Source organism: Henckelia pumila, chromosome 4 (genome assembly GCF_033568475.1).
Source record: "Henckelia pumila isolate YLH828 chromosome 4, ASM3356847v2, whole genome shotgun sequence".
Classification (NCBI taxonomy): domain Eukaryota; kingdom Viridiplantae; phylum Streptophyta; class Magnoliopsida; order Lamiales; family Gesneriaceae; genus Henckelia; species Henckelia pumila.
In genome coordinates, this window is record NC_133123.1 from 216347172 (window position 1) to 216368008 (window position 20837).

Sequence of the window (20837 nt, forward strand, 5' to 3'; positions counted from 1 at the left end):
GGTGTGACCACATTTAGTACCAATCCTAAATGGACCACAAACATCTGTATGGATCAAATCCAACATATTTTGACTACGCTCAGGTTTTCCCTTGAATGGTGATTTAGTCATTTTTCCTTTTAGGCCGGACTCACAAGTAGGTAGAGAGTTAATATCAGACATATCAAACATGCCCTCTCCCACTAGCTTGTTCATCCTCCTTGAGGAAATATGACCTAGCCTAGCATGCCAAAGGTTTGCTGGGTTTTGACTATCGTTTTTCCTTTTATTTGTTGTTACCGGTTTATTAATATAATTAATTGGAACGTCTTTTAATTTCAAGTTATATAGATCGTTTTCATTTGTCCATTTCAAATTAAACATTCATTCTTGTAAATATTGCAAATCCCATTCACAAAATTACAAGAAAACCCATCTCTATCAAGCATAGAAACAAAAATAATGTTTTAATGAAATCTTTGGCACAAATAAAAAACATCTCTCTCATAATATAGCTTAAAATTGTTTTGCAAAATTAAACAAATATTTCCCATAGCTATGGATTCAACTCTGGAACCATTCCCGAGCCTTAACTGGGTCTCACCCATCCTTAGCCTATTACTTCTTGTCATCATTTGCAACTTATTGCAAATGTGAGATCTACATTCGGTATCCAATACCCAAGAAGTAGTATTAAGAAAAACATTTATTTCAATGTAAAACATACCATTTGCAGTTCGCAACTGCTCGAGGTATTCCTTGCAATTACGTTTCCTATGATCGGGTTTCTTGCAGTGATGGCAAACTTGTTTAGACTTGTTCAATTTTGCATGTAACATTTGGCATTGAGATCATGGTCCAACCATTTCTCTAGTTCGGCCAACCTTTCGGCAGTTACATCAGCCGGGGTTGTTTTCGTAAAAACCTTTTCTAACACTTAGAAAATCTTTTCCGAACTCAGGACAATCTTAACTTATGGAACCATTCTTTCGGCAGTTACATCAGCCGGGGCTGTTTTCGGAGAAGCCTTTTCTAATACTTAGAAAATCTTTTCCGAACTCAGGACAATCTTAACTTATGGAACCATTCCGTATAGTTGCGCCAGAAAGTTTGTTTTGTTCAAGAATTGAAACATGTGGATTACGAAGATTCATCATAATGATATACTGAGATGAAACAGACAATAATCGATGATTGTTTAATTAATTTACTAAGACATAAAATATGGCAAATTTTAATTTTATGAATTACACTCCCACTATTTTAACGATTTCACTACCCTCTAGTGAAAACGGGAAACTTTTTCCTTAGTGAGAACATGGAGTCCAATTAACAAATCATAGTCCCGAATAATATCAGCCAACCATAATTTTCAAAAGGTAGAGCCCAATTACTTCCAAAGTAACCCCCATGTTTTTACCTCATGTCCAATAAGGGCCCAATAATATGACGCCGATTATTGTGACATGTCAAGATAACCCATCAATATTAAGTTGTGATGGACGGTAGCCATGTGGATCCCCCAATAATATGAGCCGATCCCATGGGAGTTCCATCCAACTTACAACATGTGTCGATCCAATGTACAGCTTTCCGACGAACGGGCCCCCCCAATAATATGAGCCGGACTGTATCCGCGGGTAGCATCTCATACATTGATCGTTGATGGAAGGTAGGAATATTTAAACAATATTTAAATTCTCTTTTATTAATCTTGATATCAATTTTAAATCATATTTAAAATGAGGGATTTTAATTTTGAAAATTTGTCTCATCATGCAATTTTATGTATGCTTGCGGGATTCATACAATTTAGTCTAAACATGCATACATCAATAATATCATATATTATTTAAGGATGATCGATCCCATTATCTATTCGACCCGTGGTTGCCAATCACGAGTCTAAGTCCAATCCTAGATGATATGCAAGTATGCAATGCAATCCAATTACATTGAGCTTCCAATTTACATTTCTTCAGTCTTCATTGTCTGCTGGGCCCACCATTTCTTCAAATCTTTGTCTCCCACTAAGTCTAATAAATTTACAATAAATTTCAATGACAAAAACGGGATACATTTTTAGGGGTGGGAACGAGCCATAAACCAGGTCCACTTTTTATTACATATGACAATCATATTGGGCTATAAACCAAGCCCATAAATAAAATCTAACAACAATAAGACAAATGTAAATTTCCTAACATACACCTACAAAATTGGTCATGGCAATCGATCATCCTTTTATCCAATAATAAATTCAAAATTTAAATAATTGGATAAACATGCTGTGGCATCATAATTTAAAAGATAAAATCATATTTTATCTTATCCATCCATAAGATCATATCTTATCATCAATTCTACCAAAATAATCAATTTTACAAAATTCAATTTAACGGATAAAATTTATAAATTTTCCAAAAATTCAAATTTATACAAAAATCAATTTTAAAAATTTCGGACTCGAACAATTCGATCCGATGCCTCGTGATCTAATCAAAAACAATTTTTGATTGGATCAAACACTAGAATTTCAAAAATTCAAAATTTTAAAAATAAAAAAATTTTAATTTTTCGGGCTGCCCTGGACAATCCCGGGCAGCCCATGCCCCGCCTGGGGCTCGGGCTGGCATCGCTGCCCATGGGCAGCGACGATCGCTGCGCTGGCCATTTTTCGCCCGTCAAAAAAAAATTTATTTTTAAAAATTTGTTTTGTTTCAAAAACCCGAGGCCAAAAATTTTGTACAATCGATTTAATTTAATCGTTTGATCTGAGCAACCCGGCTCTGATACCACTGTTGGAAAACGTTGTTCAGATCAATTCGAATTGATACCCGGTGCAGCGAAAGTTTAAAAATTTTATTTTCTTGATATGGAACGATTTCATATCATGGGTATCAAAACTTTCACGATTAAATTCACACAAGTAAAATAAATAAATTCAATTAAATATTTTACCTTGAATCTCGAAGCGAGATTATGGACACCAACAGAATTTAATCTGCTCTTCTTGTATATCCCGGGAACCGATGGCGTCACGATCAATCACCGAAATAAGGTCCACGAACAGAAAACAGAAACCCTCTGATTGACTGCACTAGAAATCAATCAGAAGTTTTGCGTAGAGAATAAACAGATATGATCTGTTAATTCAGAATTGTAATTTTTCACAAAAATCACAATCCGAATTTTCTCAAAAAGGAGCAAGGAATTTTCGAAAAATCCCTTAGAATTATTTATGCAGTGTTCGAAAATTGCTAGGAAGATTATCTCATATTTTCGAACCACTCACATATATTTATATATAATTTCTAGTCTAGGTTAAGTTATGATTGCATTAGAACTCTAACTCCTTAGGGCCCACAATCCATAACTTAATCCAACAAGCCAAGCCCGTTGTTCTAAAAATTAATATAAAATTCATCATGACTCCGATTGACAAACCGATTTCACCAATGTGCACAGAAACCATTTCTGCATCTTTTAGAGTCAAGATAATTTTTCTGAATCCGAATTCAGTGATTTCCAAAATTGCCCATCCCTATATCATTTTAGAAAATTCCACTCCCTTTAGTTAAGAAGTCCAACTTCTCTTTCATTAAATTTAACTCTTTAAATTTAACTATCTCTACGGGGTTTTAGTAATCCATTACTTGTGTAACCTCAATGGTTCAGAAATACAGCTAGCCGTGGGCTCACAACTCCTTGTGACTCGGAACAACAATTTCCGACTTACCCAACGAATCATGGTAAAAGCGTCTAGCAACATCGCCCCATGATTCCCTAGGTATTACTGATAGTGCCTGCAAGAACCAGTAGATTTTGGTTAGCGTACAGTACGGTCCCTTCAATCAAATATCCCGATCGAATCAACAACCATTGGTACATCGAGAGTCGTTCGAGATTCGATAACTATGCATTACGTCTTGGAGATCAATTAGTGACATCGCATGTGTTACTAGGATAACCATTAACCTAAAACACATCATGCACTCTGGCCAGAGATTCGTCACACTAATATCTCCTCAGATCGCATAGGATATCCACACTCGCATGTATGTGGTGAATCCTTGACAACAAAGCATCGACTCCTATATGCGTCGTAACTGTACCCAATCCCGACACCTGATGACCCCAATAGAGTCGGTAAACGAGTCAAAGCACAGTACTAGCATATAGAGTCTCAATGATGTTTCAAGTAATAAGGACTAATGGTGTACAACCAAAACCGCTGACTTTATCCACTCGATAAGTGATAACCACTTGGAAAGTCCGAATAGGGTAGTTCGATCATTCATCATATGAATATCCATTTTCATGCTTCGAACATCTCTTTGTTCCATACCAATGAAACGTGGTACTCTGCATCGCAAATGCTAGTCTCAAACTCGAGCGATCTTTATCCTTATTATCGGACGGCTCAATCGACTAGGAACTGTTTAGAATATACAGTGACTATAAGACGTGTTTCATGATAGTCATCTCCATGTACTACCACATCTTACATACACTATAGTATATTCAAGGTCTTTATCAAAACAACAAAAGTATATCATAATATAACAATATGAAGAAAGATAAAGTAATTGTCATTTATAAAATGTAAATTATATTAAACAAAGATTGTTTATACAAAGAGTCATAAAAGCCCTTAGCCACAAGTTGGCTATCCGGACACCCACTCTTTCAAATCTTTGGTAGTAGCCTGCCATCCCAAGAAAACTACGAATCTCTGAAACCGTCGTCGGGCGCGACCAGTTCAAAATGGCTTCCATCTTACTAGGATCTACGAAAACACCGTCTCGTGAAATAACATGATCAAGAAAGACAAATCGATCGATCCAGAATTCACACTTTCTCAACTTAGCATACAACTGCCTCTCTCTCAGTATCTGCAGTACTGTACGGAGATGGAACACGTGCTCGTCGACGCTGTAAGAATACACCATGATATCGTCGATGAACACTACCACGAACTTATCCAGGAAGTCACGAAATACTCTGTTCATCAAATCCATGAAGACTGCTAGAGCATTCGTCAATGCAAACGGCATAACTAAGAACTCGTAGTGACCATACCACGTTACGAAATGCTATCTTAGAGATATTCTCATCTCTAACCCTCAACTTGTGATATCTTGACCGTAAATTGATCCTTGAGTAGACAGAAGTGCCCTATAACTGATCGAACAGATCATCTATCTGCGGAAGAGGATACTTATTCTTTATTGTCGCTTGGTTAAGCTGTCGATAGTCTATTCAAAGACGCATCGATCCATCTTTCTTCTTAACAAAAAGTACTGGGGCTCCCCATGGCAAAACACTCGGCCGAATGTAACCATTATCAAGAAGATCCTGAAGTTGACTATGCAACTCTCTCATCTCCGAAGGTGCTAATCGATACGGAGCTCTAGAAATCGGAACTGTTCCTGACATTAACTCAATGTCAAACTCGATCTTCCTCACTGGTGGTAAGCCTGGAAGTTCCTCCGAAAACACATCGGGAAAATCGCGGACCACTGGTATCTTCTGGATGGCTGGTCCCTCCAAGGATGAATCGATGACGTAGATAAGGTAGCCTTCTCCGCCAGACTCTAAAGCACGCCGGGCTTTCTGAGCAGAAACCAGGCAAATTCTCATACCATTAATAAGTGTTCGGGAGCACGAGATTCAAAATAAGTGTGCGTTGTGTGTCTCACTTTTCTGAATGTGAGACGCCATATGCACAGTGTTCAAATATGGCGGCATCGATCGTCACCGCTTTCGTCATCGAAGATATCTCGTTTAATTATGTGTCATATTTTCTTACAAGTTGATGTTAAACGTTTCCGATGGATGGGGTCTCTCGGTTAAATTTGATCCAACCATGGTTATGAAACACCGCGAAAGAAAATGGAAACAATATTTCATGTTTGGGGAAGCGAGAAAAGAGAAAATCTTCAATTTTTTTTTTAAAAAAAAAATAGCAAGTAAAGAATGTTAAGGTGGAATAAATTTGAGATGTTGAAAAGGGATCATGTAATAGGAAATTTTAATGTGCTCAAGTAAAATAATGCAGGAAAGCCAAGAAAAGAACCATGAGGTTGCAATTGGACTCAAGAACTTGGATTTTCTGCTAAAGATTTCAATTGATTTAATTCCTCGAGAACATGACATCTATTACATTTGGTTATATACTAGCGATGGATTTCAAATTCATTGACATCTTTGAATGGTCAAAATTCAAGAGTATTTAAATTCCAGTGTATATCAAATTATAAAATTTTAATAGTAATTGCAGCAGATTTTAAATACACATAAAATAATTTTCATTAGAAATTCATGCGACAAATTCTCCGGCAAATAAAATTTCTCCCTCCCAATTCAATTCAAACACAACCTTAGTTAAAAAATAAATTGAATTAAAAAAGTAAAAAAAAAGATTTCAAAAATTTCAAAAGAGTGCCCAAACAAGTGAGATGATATTAAATCTTGGATTTGGAAGCACAATAAATGAAAAGATAATGGTTAAAATAATATCAAGATTGGCAGACAAGGTGGAGCTGTGGAGATGACAATTAAAGAAGAATAAGGATAAAGGAGGCGCATAGAAGATGTGGGGGGGGCGCGGGGGGCAAGTAAAAGAACAAATGATCATGAAAGAAAGAAAACTAGAGAAAAAAATTATAAAAGATGTAATTGTCGAATCACATTAAATAAATAAATAAAAGTCTACTAACATATTCAACCAAAAAACTCAACAATTATCACATTTACTTTCACTCCAACAAAACTATACTATTTATCACTCTGTAAATAATCAATCCGTCAATAATCCCATCAGTCCAACAAACAATACTAGTGAACGCACTCAACTGCAAATTATCCCCAATTTAAATGCCAACACATATTACCATAATATATATTAAAAAAGGAACAAAGCAAAAACAAAAATTGACAACCTTTTTTAACCAGCTGCTTGCAAACAATGACATTTCTACCTGACTGAAGAAAAAACAACAAACACAACTAGAGCAAGCAGCCTGTTGTAATTTGTACAGTCCATATATAAATAAGATAAATGGAAAAGAATGGAACAAATAGTAGCAGAATACCGAGGTTTCACGGTGTGGTGATGTGAGTCTTCCCAGATTGAACAGATAGGCACAAAACCTAATTGTACATAAGCAACAGTCGGCCATTAAGAAGAGCAGCAGCCACCCTTCTGGCCTACGGGTTGTCCCCGGATCTGCACTGTTGGTGGCCTTGCATTGCTTGATGCAGGCTGACTTGCCATTCTGTGATTTTAGTGAGGCATGTTGGAAACATAGCATTAGTACCATGAATATTCAATTCAATAGGAATGAATGAATGTATATGAATGAATGTATTGGGACACATGAAAAATTTTCAGTCAACGTTGAAACAGTCTGGGTTTCAGATCAACTAATTTGGTTAGCTACAGAGGACACATAACCAAAAGAAAACAAGGAACCTGTTCTTGATGTCAGCAGACATAGCCATGAAAGCCTCTTCGACATTAGTCGCATTTTTTGCACTTGTCTCCATGAATGGAATTCCAATTTCATCAGCAAAGGCCTATTACAACACCGATATGTACATTTGAGTGAACCAATCAGCATAAAGCATTACAGGAATTCAGATTGATAGGATTGCTACCTTAGCTGTTTCATATGTCACAGCTCTATTATCAGTGAGGTCGCATTTGTTTCCTACTAAGAGCTTGTTCACATTTTCACTGGCATATCGATCAATTTCACTCAACCATTGCTTCACATTATTAAAGCTTTCTTCGTCGGTGACATCATAAACTATCTGCCATAAAATTTCAATTAATAAAAGATGCATAATGAAACCTGTTTGCTAGAGATCAGGCAACTTGGAGAAACTTACTATAATTCCATGAGCCCCACGGTAATAGCTACTAGTTATAGTTCTGAATCGTTCTTGACCAGCAGTGTCCCACTGCATGTGAAAATTAAAGAAAAGGGAAAAGAGAAATCGGTGAAGCTTGTTTTGTGAAAGTACACAAGGCCATGGCAAAACAGGAGTGTAACCAAACCTCGTTGCAGGTAAACCACACCAAACCTTGTTGCAGGTAAACCACACCATCATGTGATTTAAAAAGTATAAGGAGTCGTGGGGTAGAAGGATGAAAAGATAAATTCAGAGACAATAGTGAACGCATTCCGTTTTGTGAAAGAATGCACATGAATTTCAATAATCAAAAGTCTAGTTGGAAGAAAAAAAAATTATGGAATTTTTACTTTTGAGTACAAATTATCTGCATGGCAGTTGTCTTATCCCATTCCAAGGGCCACTTTTTACTTCCATAGCAAAAGCTTAACAACATTAATATTTCAGAAGACGATAAATAAAGCATACAAGAAGAAATTCCAACATTTAAAAAAGGGCAATTTCTTCTTTAAAAACAATTACCAAAACAATTGAAAAAGATGAAAAGTTATCTCTAGGAATTCCAATGCATGTCTCACACAGTGAATGATACATCAATCTGCACCAGGAATGAACACCAAACGAATTGAGAATATTAAAAAAAATTTCTGATTCATGCTCAGGTTGATCAAAGCTCTGAAAAACTACCCATTTTCGAGTATGGCTCAATCTACTGTTTGAACTTCAACTATGTTTACTATATTCGAGCATAATTTCATACATTATCGTAAAATACTGTTTTAGGAACAGTAAGGGGGGACATCATTCTCAAATCACAATCCTTGATTCCAAGATGAATAAAAGACGGAGACCCCACAAATCATACTCCTCCAAGTTTCAAACTAAACCAGAAACCAACCTCATCCCCCACTTCAAAAAGATTTTCATGAAGGATGCCCATTTTACGTTTCAAAGAGAGACAGATGAGAGTGAGAATAGGAAGAGAATGAAATTTTTTTTTTTACTAATCAGAAATAAAAATTTCGCCTGAAAAGGCGAATAAAAAGCAGGCAGTCTCTCTATATTGGAGCATAACACACAGTATGAAGCAGAAGTCCAAAAAATTGAAGTGGCGAGGTAGTGGAACGTTAAGAAATTGTATATAATAATTAAACATAAAAATGAGTACAAAGAACAAATAATCGGAACGAACTAAAAGTCCATGAGCAGCTTAAAGGCCATTGCTCAAGTTTGGATTGAAACACGCCAGAATTTTTAGGGTGACATGGTTCAAGAAGTCAATTGCAGTCTTAGAGCTTGAGATGAGAGTGAGCTAGTAATACTTTTAGGAATGAAGATCCTAGATGAAGAAATTCATGTATTTTTAAGCAAACAATACCCACGCATTTCGATACTTTAACGGTAGGGGTTACCCTCTGGAACTTCTTTCTTGTGGATCTATGCTTTCGAAAGGAAAGTGTCATCCAAGGGCGAAAACAGATAATAAGAATCAAAGGGGAACGCTTTAGTATTCAATAACAGGGCTTGCGTATTCAATAGTTGGAGTTTCCCCTTTATAAAAAATTTGGAGTTGAAACAATCTATTCGAAGTTTAGGGTAGTAAGGGTAAGGTACAGAACCAGACCAAAAATAAGATACTTTTCTTGGAGATTTTTCCTAATGTAGTAAGCCGCAGTACCTTCTTGTACTAACCGAACTTAGAGCATTACTAACCCAAATGCAAGGCCAATCCCTTAGCTTAGGGCACTAGCTAGAACCAGATAACTTAGGCTTGATGGTAATTCACCCGTACCAACCTAGTCAAAAGCCACAATGGATCCCCGGTAGCCAACCCATAATGGAGAGGAGTTAGGTGGTAGGGCAATCTCTCGTGCAATCAGAATAATCCTTTTCTCCTTCTGAGAGGAGAGCTTGAGAAAGACAGTCTCGATGCGGGTCCAGGTTGTGTTGTGAACAAAGCTATAGTTATATTCGCTTGGGATTTGCGCGGTAAGCTGTTCGTTATAGGAATGTGAAGAAGAAGAAATCCTTTCTAGATCGGGATAGGGAAGCGTTAGCTTGACTTGACTCCGCTCGCCTGCTGAATCTAACCAGCTAAGCTACCTAAATAACCTTTTTAATGTTGAAAGGGAATTTCTGTCGATTCCCAATCTCGAAACTGAGAGTGCGAAGTGACAAGCTGATGAGCTATATGTGAAGTTAAAAACCCCAGTGTTGAAAGGAAAGATATAGCCGAAACTGGAACTCAGCCGGAACCTCAATACTGTGGCCCGAAGAATTACTACGTCATTTGGTCTAGTTTGGTAATAAAGGTGGGTCAGCTTGGTTCGCTCAGGCTCTAATGCCCGCGATGAAGCAAACAAATAGGGTGTGAGAAAATTCAGACCTCTCTGAGACTAAGTGGGGCTGGTTACAAACTTACAGGAGGTATTCCTGTAAGCCTTGTAACGTTGACCCAAAAACCAATCATCACTGGAAAACCGTAAAACACTGCACATTTTTATTTTGATTGCCAAAGTAATAATAAGAGTGAAAGTAATTAAATTGAAACCCACAGGAGATAGACAAACAATAAAACTCTTGGTGAATAAAAATAATTAATCAAGTCAAGAATCTTACAATCTGAAGTTTGATAGTCTTTCCATCTTGCTCCACTGTACGTATTTTCTGTAGAAGTTAATAATTAGTTTTCGATTGAGTCCGGCAAGTATATTTTCAAAAGAATAACCCTTACAAAGTCAACACCAATTGTGCTGATGTAACTGTCCAAGTATGAATCATCCTGCATGAAAAACCGTCAACATTTAGTCACAGACCGAAATTCACAAGTTGAGTCATTCAAAACAAAATGACAAATTCATAGTACAGAGGAATAATAGTTTTGTCACAAGACAAATTCTGAACGATCTCATCTTCCTGCCTCCAGAATGAATTTTTTTATCAATTGGTCAAACTAACAGCACCCTCAACAAACGAAGCGCTCACATTTTTCTGCCAGCATAAAAGTTCAATAGGAAACCGATGGGGACTTGAAGAATTTTCAAGTGGAAACTTGTGCTATGTCCTAAGATACATCTCGGGTTATCATCTGGTAGTATCCCGGGAAGTATCCTTTTCCACATTAACTTAGACAGGGACTTAAAGAGCAATAAGCAGATCATGTGTAATGATCCAAATCCTTATAGAATAAAGTACTAATTAAGAAATGATTAAAGAGTTGTTAATTAAGACTTATTAATGAATTTATTAATTGAGGATCAGAATGTTGGGATCCACCAAATTTAAAATCAGACCACTCAATCTATTTCAGATTACCTTGTCCCCAAAAATCCAGTTAGACGAATGAGTTTACGACTCGTAGCAGATAAGATTGAGTTCAGACCTTCTGAACTAGTACAGATGCAACCTATGAATAAAAGCAGATTTCAATTGTTTCCTTCACCGTTTTCCCTCAGCTTTTCTCTCGAGTTTTAGAGTAATACCGTAAATTTTCTAGCCAATTCTAAGGCAGTTTAGTGTTGGAAAGCTTTGGAGCTAGTGTTGGCTCAAGCAGAGGTTGGTGATTCGAGATACTCAGATCGAGACGTCATCAGCGGGCTGACCACCATAGTTGTCAAAAGCGCAAGGCGCATTAAAGTGCTCAAGTGTCCTCGGGCTTTAAGCGCAAAGCGCAAAGCGAAGCGTACGCTTTACGAAAATAAAGCGCAATAAAAAATTATTCTTAAAAAATAAAATAAAAATCACTTTTTAAATAAATTTATGAAACATAAGACATCAAATTTGAAATTCATCATAATCTTCATCTTTTGAATATCAAATATTAAAATACAGAGGGCAAATGACAAGATGACACAAGGGCAGAGGCGTTGGGGAGGAAAGGCAATGTGATGTTGGAGTTTCTGTGTTTATTTTAGGGTAAATAGAGGGTAAATTGCACTTTAAAAGGCAATTTCACATCTCTCAAAAAAAAAATTAAAAAAAAACTGTTCTTCTTTGAAGCGCAAAGCGCACAGAAGCGCAAAAAAGTGCACGCTTCATAGAAATCGTGCGCTTTGAAGCACACTGAAGCGCAGGTCTTGCGCCTCGTTGCGCTTAAAGCGAACGCTTCTGCGCTTTTGACAACTATGCTGACCACAGACGCAAGTATAACCCTATAGCCTTCAGTAGTGACATAAGATGCATTTTTAGTAATTCTGGATATGGTATGATAGTGATTTCAGTATGTTGGTATTGCTAGGTTCAGATGAGTAGACTTTCTGTCAGATTGTTTTAGTCACGTACGTGATGTACTAACTGAAATATCCAAGCGTAGTATACACATTTATACGATGCATATTTATATGTTGCATTATATATGATTTATTGTTTTGACATTTTAAATGACATTTCACGTTGGGCCTGATACCATTGAAATATACCTCGTTTGTTGGGGCCGCTCAGCCCTGTTCTTTATTGTGGACGGTAGAATATCGAGAGCTACAGTGTCCGACCAAACTCGCGGATCTGATATCATTGAAATATACCTCGTTTGTAGGTCCACATTTTGTTGATGTGTGTCGGAGTCAAAACATGTCTAGGGTAGATCAGAGACTATACATACAGGGGTCCATCTAGACTGAGCATGAGATTCCAGACTTGATCATTGATATTCGAGTGTATTGCATTGTGCTGCATCATATCGGTTTGTATACTCGTACATTTTCGTATTGGGCGATTGTTGCTCACATCCTTGTTTTTATCATGGAAATCCCATTCATAGCAGGTTGGATGGTTCGGACAGCCAAGGCAGTGGCTAGAAGCAGTTGGGTTTTCGGTGGTGATTCAGTGAAAATTTTATTTGGTTCCTTGTATTCTCGTGGAGGATTGTAATTTTCGTTATAGTTGTATTAATGTTTAAGACTGAAATCATTCCTCTATTTTTATTTAGGTTGTAAAAGTACTTACGTTATTGTTTCCGTTGTTCATAGTTATTTAGGGCGCAAGGCGCACAAAAGTGCTAGAGTGCCCTGGAGCCTGAGGCGCAAGGTGATGCGCATAAATCTTATAATTCCTCATATATAAAGTGATTTATACTATAATTTTAGTAAATTAAATATAATTCAAAAAAATATCAAACAATAGAAATAAAACATTCAGTAATATATAACTATGCGTAAATCATAAGTGCATGACTGAAGAAAAACTTGAATAGTTCAAACTTCAATCATCTAAAACGCAATAGTAAGTCATAAGTGCATATTATAAGTATACTAAGGTTGCATAATTCCATGCCGGATCTTTTCGAATGTTTGCTGTTTCAGAAGTCGACATTTTTCAGCGAGAACAAGCTTTAGAGGAGATAAAGGCGAAGGAGAATGGTAATGAGATGATATAAATTGAAAAAACTGGAAGCAATAACCAAGAGGAATAGGAAAAACGAAAAGTAAAGGGCTGCCGACTGCCTTCTACTGTTACCTGATTTGAATCGATAGATATCAGGAAACAAAAGTTGTTTTGGGCTTAGTCTTCTATCCTTTCTGATACAGAAAGTTGTGAAACTAGAATTGAAAGCAAAAAGATTGGAGGAGATGAAGAGACTGCTGCGCCGTTAACATGCATGCAGGCTTTTTTTATTATTAAATAAAAGTGGGCTTTAGTTATTGGGCTTAAAACTTGGTTGGGCTAGGGTTTTTTTCTAATTAAAAATCTAAATTGCGTATAGCAGGGTCAGTACCTAGGCGCAGCCTGGCGAGCGCTTTTAATAACTATGCCGCTGTTTAATTGTTGTTGTTAAGTTTAATTATACATGCTTATTAGTCGGTTTAGTAATGGCTCGAGTAAGGGCGATACATCATGATTGACGGTTGTGTTAGATAATTATTATTGGATAGTCAGATATTCACTATCTAAACTTGGGCTTATACTTGTCAGAATTATCAGAGAATGGGTTTGGTGCTGTATAAGCATGGACCAATATTATTGAGATATATTGTTTAACAGTCTAATAATAGGGAATTTTTTTAATATATATATTTATATTGTTTTCTTCCTCATTATTTACCGGAAGAGAGATTTCTAGCCTTTCTTCTTTGTGATGATTCTCCCATTGTTTTCTTCTATTTTTTCTCCCATGTTTCTCTGTCTGACTTAGGCATCGAAGTGATCATGCTGAGAGTCTCCTAACGGGTTTATTCGTGATTTTCAGACAAGGATGGGCAAAGGAAGCATGAAAACGAAGGAAGTAAATTTTGTTCTCATCAATGTGGTTTAATATAACTCTACTGAGTAGATTTCTGCTATATTGTCATTCTCTAGCTTGAGAAAAAAAAAAAAAAATTAAATGATAATGTAGTTATCTGGCGTACAAAGACAATTCTTTGAACATGATTTTCGAGTGTAGGAGTACCAATTTAAAAGTTGAAACAACTTTAGTTATACATAATGCTTGATGCTTACAGCAAATCTCAGGAGAAGACATGACTTGCCAACACCAGAATCTCCAATTAAAAGAAGTTTGAACAAGTAATCACTGCAAGAAATATCACATGTCAAAGAATTTTCATCCTACTTAAGATGCCAAAATCGAATATAGAAGCCTTAAAGCTACACGTCCATCCTCCAGATAACACCAGAATCTCCAATTAAAAGAAGTTTGAACAAGTAATCACTGCAAGAAATATCACATGTCAAAGAATTTTCATCCTACTTAAGATGCCAAAATCGAATATAGAAGCCTTAAAGCTACACGTCCATCCTCCAGATAAACAGATATAGAAAGGTTATTGCAATGCAATATAGAATATTTCCAAAGGCCCAAGAATAGACTATATGTTCCTACATATTACTGGATCAATTACGCCTCAATCATTTCAAATTTTTTAGAATCTTAGGACTCGCAGTGGAAAAGGTTTCTAGTTTCGCTTCATTCAATAATTTCTGGAGCTAGATAATTTGGGGAAGATAAATCTTACAACAAAGTATAATACTAGCAACACTCCGAGGGCTCAATTGATTTGTTCCCAACAGCGCATTTCGGGGATCTACCATTATCACATCAAGAGCGAAATTCAATAAAGTGACAAACAGAAAATTACAGATCCAGTCTAATCCGAATCAAGAAAAAGTGAAAATCAAATCCGACAAAGCCCCAGAATCTTTTCAATTGTTTTCATTTATCAAAATCGTAAGAAGTGGAGAGAGATTTACTATTCGGGATTCATGATTCAACGCAGCGATTCAACAGCTGTGATGCCCGAGTACTCTCCTTCAAACAGACGGAGATTGAGATTCGTCGCCGGAGTAGTTGACGCTGAGAACGTGGTTGAAAAGCTCGCGCTGGTGAGTAGATGGAAAACTAATGTGTCGATATATCGAATAATTGAAATATATAAATATTAAAAAATAATTTTATTTTATTTTATTCTTACATGTTTATACATGCTATTATTGTTTGTAAGGCTGCAATTAGTGTGTTTATGACAAAAACGTTAGATTTCAACTTAGCATATGAGTAATATCTCAATAATAGATTTAATATCTTATGTTTTGTCACGTCAATAATATATAATTAATTACGCATATGAGTAAAAATACGAACCGTTGGATGCATGATTTGTGTTTACCCATATGATAGGATCTCATCTACCAACAAAAACTCTAGCGAAATGGTCTTTACACGGTTCACAGATCTCCAATCCAAAACCATTCATAACAATTCGACCCACCAATGTTATAACCCATCCCAAATTGTCAGAAGTCCCAACTCCTTTTCGCAACTCAACCTATCTCGATTCACCCCAACTCTATGGATCTTAGTAGAAATTGAACACAGAAGATGTTAAGAAATGAGACTTGGACCTAACTCTCTTCAAAAGCTGTAACGTCCCGATTTTATCTTAATTGAGCTTATTTGAGTTAATCAGAGTTTCCAGAGTTCAAGAGACGACTTGATTTTGATCAGGGTCTATTTTGTAAATTTTGAAAATTTCAGGGACTAAAATGCAAAAATGGATTTTGTTATATTATATGAGACTTCTTGACTTAGTCTTCATCTTCCTCATCCTCCTCCAAGCCGCCTCCCCTCCATTTTCACGCCTCCAAGCTTTTCCAAGCATTGGAAATTCAGTCCGAACTCGATCCGGCCGTTGGAATTTAATTCTGAAGGCAGTTTAGCGATCACTGCAGCGAGAGCTCCGTTATATCGTAAGTTTTTCTACGGTCAGATATATTCATTTTTCGGATGTTGTTAGATTCTATTGAGTTTCGAGTATGTTGTTCTTGGCAGAGTTCTGATCGTTTATTACCGGTCGATTTTGAAATAGAGCGGCTTTCGGAATTGTTATGATTTTTTGGACGTTTATTCGAAAATTTGGAGTTTGGGATTTGATGGGTTTGTAGTATATTTGTTGTATTAGCGTTGTTATGAGTTAGTATCGTTGTTATACTGCTTTCTGTGTTTTCGGTTCGATCAGTTATAGTCATTATGCCACCGGTTTGAGTTTTAGGGATTTCGATCCGTTTCGAGTTGTTGAAACTTGGCTATTGAGTTTGATCGTTGTTGTTGATCATCATTTGTCTCCGTGCAGATTCATTTGGAGTTGTCGAGCCCGGTGTTGACAGCATTGGATCATCGAAGAGATTGGATGAAGAACGGTAAAGAGATTACCTTGTGTCGTTGTTGTTGTGAGGTTGTATAGTTTCGGATATAACCTTTTATTTTAGCTTATCCAGAGTTGGAGCTATTGCATTAAAAGGTACAAGTAGTCATCGTTAGCAGGATAGCATACTCGGGACAGTTGGTTCTCGAGTTTCCCTTAAAATTACATACTTGCATCAATACTTGTTCTAGCATGTGGAACTTTTATTTTGTGTTGTTTAGCTTGTGTTATATGGCTTAATGTTTATGTTTTCTTATGCATTAATCTTGAGCCAAACCTTTGATTTGTCGGGCAGAACGGCCCTTATTGTTTAGACGTTTTGGGGGCTATACTGTGAGTGGCCTGCGTGTAGAGGTTCACCTAGAGTCAGCGTACTCTTTATAGTCGCACCAAAGTCTAGGGGAGTGGGATACGTGGAACCACCTCGATTGGGAGAGTCGGTGAGTCGTTACGTGATCTCATCCTCGGGATCCCGAAAGCATAGCAGCAACCCCTCGTTTATCAGAATTGATATCCCGATTTACAGACATGCATTTCATTACGTTGATATTGATTACGTTGTTGCCTTGAAAGCATGTTTGTTGTTGTATTACTTGTTATGTTGCTTTTACTGGGAATATCTTTCTCACCGAAGTTATTCGATTGTTGCTTTGTTTTGTATGTGTACTTGGCAACAGGAGGGGCAGGATCAAGTCAGCGAAGACCTGGTTAGCATCAAGAGGGAGATTTAGTAGTGGGACTCGGTTTAGAAGTCATGTCAGCATGTCTACCTAGTTATGTTGGAACATATTTAGATATCGAACTTCGTTGTTTTGTTGTATTGATTATGCGAGCCTTATGGTAGAATGTTGTTGTTGCATGTTCTACACTTTTTGAGCAGTTGGTAGACTCTAGAACCTCATGTAATATTTGGAGAATTGCGTTGTAATGCATGTTTATGATTTGGAAGTATTGGGCATGAGTTTTGATTGAGATTTCTGCTGTATTTTGCACCTATGCTGTCACCGCTCGATCGGTTAGATTTGACCGATCGAGCGATGGCAAAAAGGCTAAGTTTCTGTTTCAGCTTATGGGTGCCCGCTCGATCGGTGGAATGTTACCGATAGAGCGGTGCTGGATTATTTCGAGGCAGAAGGTTTGCGACTTCTGGCTCGCTCGATCGGTTGAATCTTACCGATCGAGCGAGGCCCTATTTAAATTTTTTTTTATTAATTTTAGTTTTGGATCGTGTATGCTTAATTGATGTTTAATCCGAGATTAGTTGTTTAGAACCGAGGTTTCACATTAAGTGGTATCAGAGCGATAAGATTCTTGGTTGAACTAGAGTGAGCGGGGTAGTTCGAGTCCGCATATTGGCTCCTCGCATGTGTTTGAATTATTTATCTGATTGTTTATATTCCATGCGAGCATGCTTTATTATTTGAGAATTAATTTAATTACATGATTTGTGATTTAATTTATAAATCATGAACTACTTGAGATATAACTGCTTCTATTATCGACTGGTATCCGGTTTTCTGAGCGGTTGAAAGGGCACCGAATTGTAGCGATTGAGATATCTTGTGTCCTAACCTTTGATTATCAGATGGGTCCTCGTCGAGTTATTAACAGAAACCCACCGCCAGTTACTCCTCCGAATTAGCAAGCTAGTACTGAAACTGTTCAGATGGATGCTACAGTGACGCCTATGAAAACCTTGCTGAAGAGGTTTCAGTCGTTTAATCCGCCTTTGTTGCTAGGTACAGAGAATCCGGTTGACTGTGAGAGCTGGTTGGACAACATTGATCAGTTGTTCAATTTCCTTGATTACTCTGACGACTGCCGAACTAGGTTAGTCATTCATCAGCTTCGTGGTGTTGCTAAGAACTAGTGGATCACGACAAAGAGATCCATGGAGAATCGAGGTACAGTTGTTACTTGGTCTTTTTTCAAAACTGAGTTTTATAAGAGGTTTTTCTATGTTTCGTACCGAAAGGACAAGGGAGACGAGTTTGCCAATCTGAGGCAAGGGAATTTGAACGTTGAGGAGTACGTAGCCAAATTCGATAGTCTGTTGCATTTTGCACCATATATTGCTGACAACGAGGAAGCCAAGGCTGACCAATTCATTAACGGCTTGAATCCTGATATCTTCAACCTTGTGAACACTACTGGACCTGATAACTTTGCGGATGCCATGAATCACTCAAAGGGAGCTGAAGCGGGTTTGTGGAGACAAAGAGGAAATCAGATGGTACCTCAGTAGCAAAGACAGTCTCAGAACCAACCTTCTCAGTATCTGTAAGGCCCGAAAATATTAAATTATTAATTATGAAATTTGAGAATTAAATTTCATATTAAGGGCTAATATTGATTTGAGAAGTTATGGAAATGATAGATTTAATTTCCGAACCGAAAATATTTAATTTGAGAATTTACGAATTTTGCAAATTAAATTTCGAGAATTCTCAAATTAAATATTTTCGGTTCGGAAATTAAATCTATGATTTCCATAACTTCTCAAATCAATATTAGCCCTTAATATGAAATTTAATTCTCAAATTCCATAATTAATAATTTAATATTTTCGGGCCTTACAATTCAAGCTACCGATCGAGCGCGGCAAGTAAATGGGCACACCGAGAGTTTTGATTCATGGCTCGCTCGATCGGATAACTTTTCTGGATCGAGAGAGGCCAATATATGTGCAGACCCGAGAATTTGATATTTTGCTCACTCGATCGGCTGACTTTGCCCGATCGAGCGAGGCTCTGAAATTTAAAAAAAAAAAATTTTCTGCTCTTGATCTATTATTCTTTAATTGTTTGATTAATTGTTTAATTAATTATTAGCTACCCTAAAACGAGATTAGCAACCCGAGGTCCCCACAACAGGTGGTATTAGAGAATTGATGAGTTTATGAATTGAATACTACTTTTGAGGTTTACAAAATAGATGATGATATGAAAATCAGTTACAGATGAGTCTTTTATTTGATTTTACTGGAGTTATTACATCATAAAATCATGAATTTTGAAATTCTTGATATTAATTTCGAGGTTTTGGTACCGACCTCAATCGATTTTGATTGACTCTTATTTTTTTTATAGAGTCTGATTTGATCTACTCGTCTTGAGTTGAGATGCTAGTGAGTTGTTTTCACTTAGCATATTGTCATTCATATTATTGTTCTGTGGATGACCTTGACTTAAGTGAGTTTTACTGATTATGAATTTCAAGAGTTACTGATTGGTTGATGTATACATTCAGTATATTATAATATTTTTGACTCGTAACTGATAGAATTTCCAATTGAGACTTGGGAAATAGAACGAAGAGAAGAGATGAATGCGTGATTGATTGATCTTTTGAATTTATGTGCTTGAAGTATCGAGATAGATATTAAAACAGTCAGAATTGTTGTAATCCAAATTAAGTGAGAATTGATTTGGAAGGATTAAAGCACATTGAGATAAGATCAAGTTATTAGAATTCAATTGAGAAATAAAAATGAAGAATGAAACATGCATTCGATCAATTGATTTCAGATTTTGTGTATTTTGGTTTGAATATTCAGATGAATATATGACCAACCAGAATGATTTTTGATTGAAAGCAATCCAGAACTGTTTAGAAGATGAAAGAAACACAAAAAGTAAACTGAAGCAATGAGAATTCAGTACAGAATGTCATATAGAAATATGAATTGAAGCCTCAGATCAGAATAGATGAATTTTTATTGTGACAGATAATATGATTGTGCTTGATATTTCCGACAAGAAATATCAAAATTTGAAGAATTGCACAATAATGAATTCAATATTCATTCAATAATTGTTTTAGCAGACGATAAAGTAAATAGAAGTAACAGAATTAGTACGTTTTCGTAGTTAAACGTACAGAGAGTTTCCGATGAATTTGAAAATCGTTGACCAGATGAGTTCAGTGATAGTTTAGAAACTCCAGAATTGTTACGAGATTGTGATTTGAAAGAATATTTTGCGAAACTACCAAGATGAAACAGTTTATGTGAAGTAAATAGATGGTAGTTATGAACAGATTGATTGAAATTACTGGATACGATAATTTGTCTGTATGATCAAATCACTGAATTGTGACTAGATTCGTTGCAAAATGAATAGTAAGCCAAGAAATAATGTTTCAGATTGAAACATTGGGTTTACTATTTAATTGTAATATAGATGATCCGAAGACTTTGAGTACTTTTGGAGGTAAAGGTACAATATGTTATCCTTGAATTGGAAGAATAATCAGAGAAGATGAATTGAATTTCGAGAATGAATTTTTATCTGACATGATACC

At 36.5% G+C, this 20837-nt stretch overlaps 1 protein-coding gene across 1 annotated transcript; it reads right to left on the reverse strand.

Moving 5' to 3' along the window:
• Nucleotides 1-6869: 6869 nt before the first annotated feature.
• Nucleotides 6870-15213, reverse strand: LOC140894724 (ras-related protein RABD2a). Its single transcript, XM_073303317.1, has 8 exons — nt 15085-15213; nt 14335-14407; nt 10634-10681; nt 10519-10566; nt 7876-7947; nt 7642-7797; nt 7457-7560; nt 6870-7259 (listed from the first exon to the last, which is right to left on the reverse strand). The coding sequence occupies exons 1-8, from the start codon at nt 15096-15098 to the stop codon at nt 7163-7165; spliced, it is 612 nt and encodes a 203-aa protein (XP_073159418.1). The 5' UTR covers nt 15099-15213; the 3' UTR covers nt 6870-7162.
• Nucleotides 15214-20837: the final 5624 nt, after the last annotated feature.

What these genes read in the sequence shown, in the direction of transcription:
- LOC140894724 (XM_073303317.1), bottom strand. An exon ending in AGACTATCAAACTTCAGATT is followed by an intron (nt 7,948 to 10,518) that starts GTAAGATTCTTG and finishes TTTCACATGCAG; the next exon opens with TGGGACACTGCTGGTCAAGA. An exon ending in TGACATATGAAACAGCTAAG is followed by an intron (nt 7,561 to 7,641) that starts GTAGCAATCCTA and finishes GTGTTGTAATAG; the next exon opens with GCCTTTGCTGATGAAATTGG.